At 41.1% G+C, this 8628-nt stretch overlaps 1 protein-coding gene across 1 annotated transcript; it reads right to left on the reverse strand.

Moving 5' to 3' along the window:
• Nucleotides 1-2161: 2161 nt before the first annotated feature.
• On the reverse strand, nt 2162-4306 carry LOC106530577 (lymphoid-restricted membrane protein; the record flags this gene model as incomplete). The annotated part of the gene is given in 3 exon segments (XM_014026224.1): nt 2162-2269; nt 2923-3557; nt 4190-4306. Coding segments are annotated over 2 exon segments (703 nt in total), but the record flags the coding sequence as incomplete, so codon positions are not given.
• Nucleotides 4307-8628: the final 4322 nt, after the last annotated feature.

An 8628-nucleotide genomic window follows, 5' to 3' on the forward strand; every position in this document is an offset into this window, starting at 1 on the left:
GTATTATCATTCCACACAGCTTATAAAACCACCAGCAGTGATAAAATATTTGTTTTTCACTCACATTTGATACATATTTGTCCTCAAAATACGACGAAATTAGCAATTCAAAATGGCCGACCGGAAGTATTTTTATCCAAATAATTTTACTCCTCCTGGCCACAAAAATCACTCTTCCATGTCTTGAAGCACTCRAAACACTTAATAACAAATATATTTTCATCTTATCAGCAGGTTTCATCAAACAACTGGCTAAAAACAGAGGAAAACGTTTTCCTGTGAGCGTTAGATGCTTTCCTTAGCATATAATACTGCTGAAATATGGCCGCCTCCACTGTGTTATCATCTTCCGTCCTGAACAAAGTTCCCACCCCCTCTATATATACATTAAATGAAAGGTACGGTGATTGGCTACACAGCTGTGGCATCAGAACGAAGCTCGGAGCTGATTGGCCGATTTTACAGTCAATCAAAGCTAGAAAGACAAAAACCAGAAGTTGGTCACTACTGATAAACTATTGGCCCAAGACAGCCGAAACTTGAACCCAGTTGGTCAAATGAGGTGTCAATCAAAAGAGGAGGGCCTAGACGTCAAGTTTGATGCATTGCACACGGACACAAATGGAACAGGAAACAGATGTGATACTTCAAAAATAAAACAAATAAAAAACGGCATGCGGGCGTTCCGCTGAATGTTAACAGGATGCTAACCTGACCACAGTTACTCAGCATATTCTGGTGACTGATGCACATTTACATGTCACTAAGTCATTTGTGTGTGTGTGTGTGTGTGGGGGGGTATTTATTGCATTTATTTTAAATTAATTGACTATTTACGAGGTCCCCCCAAAATAAGCCAAAGCGCCCCCGCCCCCCCCAAAATAAATTCACCTGGAGCCGGGTCTGGCTTCAGGTACTGCAGTGAGATGTTGTGATTTTTCTTTCAGTAAGCAGCGAGTGGAAGTAGAAAGATGTAAGAACTGCTGTAATGTGTTCATATTTGTTAGTACCTGTCCCCTCTGTGAACTGAGTAATAAAATCACTTTAATCTATCTTGGACCGATTTCATTGTAATTTGTGAAAATCAATTCACAGGGTATGAATATGGGATAAAACTTGTGCCAACAGGAACTGAATTTGAATTGCTGACATTGAATCTGAATGTTCATAATTTGAAATTGAATGCATTGGTTTAAAAATAAGTTTCACTAAATTGAAACTTAATTTAATTGTTTGAATTTGAATTTAAGGTTTTGTATCTGAATTTATTNTGAATGCCACAAATTCTCCTAAATCACTCGTACGCACAACTTAAGAACAAATCTGTGCGTACGAACGGTTCTTGCATGAGGCCCAATGTTTCACTGATAAATTCTAATGATTGAAACGCCATCTAATAAATATTAAATCAACACTAAAATCAGGTCGCACTCTAGAGAACTGCCTATGTTAAATAGTTTGAGTTATACGCATTTTTGTAAGTCCAGACACCTCCGTTTTAGATGGAGCCCCCTCCTCAAATATGGGGTCTATTGTAAAACCGTTGACTGGCTCAGCGTAGGTCGGACTCATCTACATTCCTGCCAACATTCATGTTGATCAGCACAGCTGTTTCTGTAAACAGTTTGACCAAAAATCGCTGAAAAGTAATTAAATTAACAGTACAAAAACAAAACGACCTAATGAAACAAAAAACAGCTCAAAGACTTTTTAGATGAAAACTTGACCTGTTTTTATTTATTTATTTTTACCGCCATTTGCTTTTCAACGATGAATAAAAACAGAAAACATCCTGGCATTCACCCCGAAGGTCAGACTGTGCAACGCTCCAAGAAAATAAGCTTCATTTGGGGCTCTACAGGCCTCAGTTGGCCATTTGCCTACCTGAGCGGATCATGGGAGACCAGAAAAACGAACTTGCTGCAACGGTCCAATCAGAGTCCAGGGTCTTTAGGAGACAAACGTCTGAAAAAACTCAATGAACTGAAGCAACGATGGGAAGAAGAGTGGGACAAACTTTAAAAACCACGTAAAAATCTACCCACTGTTAGGAGTTATAAGATACAGTATCTGCTCATCAGTTAAGGTAAATGCACTTGCCGTAGGAGATATATTAGAGTTATTTGTTTATTTAAGCTGCGACATGTGTGAGTGTGCGTACCTCTGCGCTGCGTGTCGCAGGCATGAAATATGGTGTCGAGCAGATTCTCCTCACAGATCAGACTGATTTCTGCCATGTTCCTTCCATCTTCAGAGGCGCCCGGCGGTCCTGAAGGAACAACGACACGGCACTCACTTTCAAAACAACAACGTTGAGCCGATCTCTGCAGCGAAGCACATGATGCGAGCTCCTTTAGGCACGGCTAAGACGGAGCTGTCCAAACATTTTGTCACGTGGACCAAAACCATAAAGTCAGAAGAACCTGAGGGCCAAAAATATTTTTCCTTTACTTGCTCAACAATAAACTACGCATTGAATACTTTAATTAAACAAATAGTCAGATTTATTGCTGGAAATGGATGCGTAAATTAATCTAGATTAATTAATTTGCAGGTTTCCCTTATTGAAAATTTATTTTTTGCAATTTTCTAGGTTTAAATTGGGGAAAACAACCAAATTTAGTCAATTCTGATCAATAAAACCAGGATTTAGGTAAATTATTGCTGTAAATTAGTATAATTGTTGAACTGAAGTCAGGGGCCACACTTTGGACATCCTGACCTAAACAAACATCAATAACTTCCTTCATACTTGAGACCATCACATGATTTTGCTGTTAGTTTGTATGGTTTGTAATGTTCTTTTGGAATCYGCTGTCAGATTTAATATTAGTTTAGGATTAAACATGTATCCACATCCTTCTGTAAATCAACCTTGTTAGTTTTTCACACATTTAAAGGCGRTTAAAGGTGGGCCCCTACCTCCGTCCCCCACAGACAGCCTCCTCACAACCARAGCGGGGTACGGCAGCTCACACTCAGAGACCGTGGAGTCGGCGGAGCAGAAGTTGACGTTGTAGGAGAAGGTGCTGTTGCTCGGAGTGAAGGTACGGGACAGAGGGGGGCTCCTGCTTGTCCTGTCGGCCCGCTCTGAATGAGGCCCCCCTGCAAAAGCAAAGTAAGGGGAGTCCTTGGACTGTGGGGTGGGTGTGGAACAGTGGCTCTGCCACATCCTGACCCGTCTGGAATCGCCCCTGTCTGCACCTCTTCTCTCTCCCAGAGTGCTGGTGACGGTGTAGGTGGTAGCCGGGGCAGAGAAGGGCGTGGGGGGGCCCGAGCTCGGCATCTCCTTCCCCCTCTCGCCCTCGTCGCGGCGGAGGGCGGCRCTGTTCAGGACGGCCTCCAGGTTGTGCCTGAGGCCGCAGCGAGGGCTGTCGTAGCTGCTGGAGGACAGCTTGGGGATCTGGAAGGGCGAGTTGGGCTCCCGGTCACCACGCCACCGAATGGTCTGCAGTTTGCGGCAGATGCTGTCCACGGGGTTGTGACGACGCGGGGGCTGAGGCGTGCAGAAGTCCATGCTGCTGCGCTGGTTTCCTGACGAGAGGAGAGGCTGAAGTCTGAGGAGACAAACAGAAACTTTTAGTTTAACTCAAGCTAAATAACAGCAACAGCCTGTTAGTTGGTGTTTGATAATGTCAATTATCTGTGGCGGCCATCTTGAGTCAGGTTAAAGAGCTGTACAGGTGCATCCAGTGATTACTTCCTGAAAGTTTCATTAAAATCCATCCAGCTGTTAAAAAGACACACCTGCTGTCTAAAAGTGAGAACAGAAATGTAACATTAAAGTTTCCACAATACGCATGAGATTTGTTTTTAGTATATTGMACATAAGCACAAACACATTTTTAAGTTTGACAGAAAACGAGCAGAAACTTGAGCTAAAAAAACAGGTGTGCAAATTAGCTAATTATTAAATATTCCACCTGTACTATTTTATATAAAGGAGTTTTTAGAGTCTAAATATCAAGTTTGTAATAATAAAAAAACATAAATACGCAGTTTATGTCCTAAAATTCAAAACACAAGACGATAAATTCACGTTTTCGCGAAATAATCGAGCAAATATTGAAAACTTGTTTATTTTGAAACTAACCGGAAGGTAAAGATGATTAAAAACACATAAACACAAGCGGACACTTTATTTATGTTAGTTAYTAAAACTATCTAAGCTTCTGAATCATAAAATCACCTTTTTAATTCCGCCTGAGCAAAGAATCCACGACCGTCCGGCTGAGTGAGCACGAGCACAGGTGGCTCGAGGCAGACCGAAMTACAAATGAAAATAAACCAACACCGCCCCCTGGTGGCGGGGGTCAGGCGTTACACCCAAAATAAACATTACAGTTCAATTAAATGTTTGCATGTCTGTTAGCAAAATATCTTACGAACCACTTCACGAGTTTTAATGAAACTTTCAGGAAATCACCACTGGATGTACAGCTACAACTGATTCACATTTCAAGTAGCTCAAATTCAATATGGCCGTCACAGATAACTGTTCTCAAAAAACACAAAAATGACTTTTATTCAGTCAATTTTACAAAGAATAACAAAAAAAAAACTAAATTGATAGTAGCTGGGAGTAATTACTACCTTGTAATCTGAACACTTTGCACATTAGTTTTGCCTAAAAAATTTTGACATTAACTGTTGGTGTCACCATTGTTTGAGTGTTAGCAAAATACCTCATCAAATTGTTGACACATTTTAACGAAACTGTCATTAGATTATAATTAGATGTCCATATACAACTCATTAACATTTGGAGACAGACCAGTTTATTTCTTTATGTTTTTATTGTTTATTTGCACGGGGACAATTGTCAAGTATAAAAAATACAGAACAGATACTGAACTAATGCTTAGTGTAGCACATTGGAGCTCTAACAGATCTTGCAGCATCACATATGATGGAATTAAAAACTCCTCTTTTCTCAGTATTTGATTATTTTAGTTTAAATCTGCTGCATGAAAGGCAGGATATGAGTTTCTTCTGTAAAAACCATTCATTTGAATTTAAGTTATAATGTTTCTGACTCCAGGCATACCAGGCTTACCCTCGACAGTGACTCCAGCTGCAGCATCTTCATGATTCCTCGGCCTCCTCCTTGCCGTTTTAAACATTTATCTTTTTGTGTAACTTCCCATGTTTGGTTGTCCACCCTGGTACCCGTGCTCCTTTCGTTCCTGGGCAGCCTGCTCGGCACAATCCACTTCCCCAGGTAAGTAGCTGGAGCTTTGCTTGTTTCCTGACCCTGAACATCTGAGCGGCAGACAGCAGGCTCAGKTCAGGATTAGGGTTGACACGTGCGCCCACAACCAAGAGACTTGGCTCATGGTTTCTGTGTTTCTGTCTACGTTTGTCTCTTTAACTCCAACCTTGAAACATCTTACATCAGATGAACGTTCAGAAGTCTGTTTTTATGAAACATCTTCAGATTTATCAACAGAAAAACACACTTGCAAAATTGCCACTGACAAATAAAATGGAGGGGGAAAATTATTTTCAATTATATTTTATTTTTATTTTGACCCCCTATAAGATGTAAAACCAAACACAGGAGAGGCTGAAATATGTYGTCTTCTCATGGATTCAGGATCAGATGGAGAAAGTGTTCCACCTCTAACTTACACACCTCTGCATCAAACTGCTGCAGCAAACACCACGCTGCACTCCGTGTGATTTCCTCCAAGTACCGTCCTGTTCTGTAATCTGGGATTATGATGCAGGCAACCTTGTGCAGCAGGAGGGAGGAGATAAAAGGCTGGTCTAATCCCAGCAGACAGCTGAGTGACGGCCAGCTGGAGGTGTCTTTAAAACAGAGTTCAGATGGAGAATAGAAGCTGTTTGCACTTTCATATTTTTATCATCATTTTCCTCCAGGGGAAACTTCAGATTTTTTAAAATTGGGTTTAGTTGAAAGCTCATGAACAGTGACTATCTTACCTGTTGGAGATAGTTTTTGAAATACCTTGGAGCTGCTTACAGAAGTAAATCCCCAAATAATTAAGCATAAACAAAAGAATTGACAACAATGTAGAGGTGTTTTTAATTGCTTTTGCATAAATGTCTATAAGTTCGGATTTTATTGAGAAATGCTGGTTTGTAAACTTAGAATTAACATTTATTGCATCGTTGCATGTCAAACTATTGTTTTCCATAGATGTGAGTGAGCCTGCCTGTCCTGTCCACTGTTAGCATCTGTGACGTCATGAAGGGGAAAAAAAAGAGCATCAACTCATGGTCATCATGGTCAATTTATGGCCAATAACACAAACTTCAATTTGAACAACTTGATGAAACGGAAGAAGAAAACTAACAACTAGTTTTTACTCTCACGAACTTCTTTAATAGTCATAAACATACAAACACATCATTTCTACACGATTACCCAGCATTCCTTGCTGAGAAAACACTGGTCTGTCTGACATGAGGTGGAAGAGGGCGGGGCTTTTCAGAATGCTTCTTTCAACACTGCATGGTGTCATTTAAGACTTAAAAGTGGGCGGRGCTTAATTAACACCATCCCGTCCAGTGTTGAGACAACACTGAGGAAATCAACACTGTGAATTAACACCAACACTAGGTGTCAGTTTACTCAGAAAGTGTTAACATGACATTAGGGGGTGTTAAATCAACACCCAAAAGTTTAACACCGAAATTTTAACACTCCTGTTTATGCCCCGCCCCTTTTTAAACCTCGAGTCAGTCTCTGTCCACAGAACTTAGATGTTTTGCCAAACTGTTGATCCTAACTTTATTTTCCATCCTTTATGTCCTTTAAACAGTTTATCTCTTCAACTCGTTCTTTGTTTTCTCTCGACTTTCTCGTCTCTTTTTGTTTTCTCTCGACTTTCGTCTCTTTGGTTGTTTCGTTATCTCCTCTGTGTTTGATCTCTTCGGGGCAGAGCATTAGCATATCTGGCCTCTCCATCAGCGGAGTTTGTTGTAGGACGCAGCGCAGCATCCGGCTGTGATGTGATCTCGTGGCGTCGTGGAGCRGCGCGGCGCGGCGCCGGGTAAACGGCAGAGATTGACGGTTGTTGGCCTCCTGGAGGAGCGTGGAGAGTTGGAGATAGGGCCAAGACAAACTCCTGAATTCTCTCATTATGCTCGTYGTGATTGCACAAACCTAATTATTGCCTCAGCCTCGTCGTGTGATCTTCAAAGCCAGAGATGGTGCAAACGGAACGAGCGAGGGAGGATTGGGTGGGGGGGAGCGAAGCTTAATGAACAATAAAATCGACAAAACGCTGGAAAACGCCTCGTTCCTTCTGCAGCGTTAAGTTTGTTGACATTTCATTTGGAGGGAAGCTGTACAGACCCCCCCCCCCACTCCTGAAGACAACATTGTGCAACAAACAAACGAGTGGTCTGAGGCAGCAGATGAAAGATGAGTTTACTAAGTCGCCCTGCTGTTYCTCTTTCAAGTTAATTAGAAATCACATTCTTTTGTTTCCCCTTCACAGGCGTTTATTTACTTTCTCACTTCGACCATTAGAACAAATTTGCAACATGAGACACAAATAATTGGATTTGTCTCCCCGGCTGTCACGGATTGGGAAGCATTTTGTTTTGATTTTTTTTTATTATTATTATAGCCGCCTTTTTTCCTCGGCTGAGCTCTGCTGCTGAATGACTTTTCAGATTTGCTTATGGATATTTAAGTTTTTCTTGCGCTGTTTGTCTTTTTGTTCGCAATTAAGAAGAAGTTTAACGACTTGTTGAGACTTTTGCTCTTGTTGCTTCATCTCTAGAAGATGAAGTTTGATGTTTAACCTTTCTGAAACTTTTGTTTTTTGTTACAATATGAGCACACACACTTGGAGCTAAAATATATGTGCAGAAGTGTCACTTCTAACTTTTTAAAACCCTAATTAAAGACAAAAACACAACTTTTATAACAAAAATAAGTTGATGCATCATGCAACACTGCCCAACAGTTTACAGTCTTCAGTTTGTAACAAACTTGTGGGAGAACATCACTTAGATCCAACAGGAAGGTCAGCTGCAGGTCTGCTTTAAGACTGAAAATAAACTATTATTAAAATTTTTTCATTAATTACACTCCTCTCAACCCCACACCTGTAGACATCAGACTTTAACAATCCTTAACAACACTGTTGCAGAGAACACACACACACACACACACACACATCCTTGTATTTGCATGAAACTGAGGACTTTGTATTGACTTCCATTCATTTTTGTAACTGTATTTATGCCTAACCCAGACATTATCCTTAAAATTAACCATTACTGGTCTATAGTTAACCCTAACCTGAACCAGAACTTAATTCACACCAAACCTCTAAACCTAACTAGTAAAGCACAGCAGAGCTGAAAATAAAGTGAGGACATTGAAGAGGTCCTCACCTCACTTAGATAGTAACCATGGCGCAAATGGGCCTCACTCTGTAGTCAAAACAAGAACACACACCCACACACACACACACACCCACACACACACACACACACACAGAGCCAGAGAACTTGGAACAGAACCAAAGCCATCAGCATAATGGGAGTCATAACAGTGAGCCATCAAACTGGAGAGCACTTGGCTTCGCGCACGCATGCACGCACACACACACACACACACACACACACACACACACACACACACAC

The sequence above is a fragment of the Austrofundulus limnaeus genome, unplaced genomic scaffold, assembly GCF_001266775.1.
Source record: "Austrofundulus limnaeus strain Quisiro unplaced genomic scaffold, Austrofundulus_limnaeus-1.0 Scaffold534, whole genome shotgun sequence".
NCBI classification, from domain to species: domain Eukaryota; kingdom Metazoa; phylum Chordata; class Actinopteri; order Cyprinodontiformes; family Rivulidae; genus Austrofundulus; species Austrofundulus limnaeus.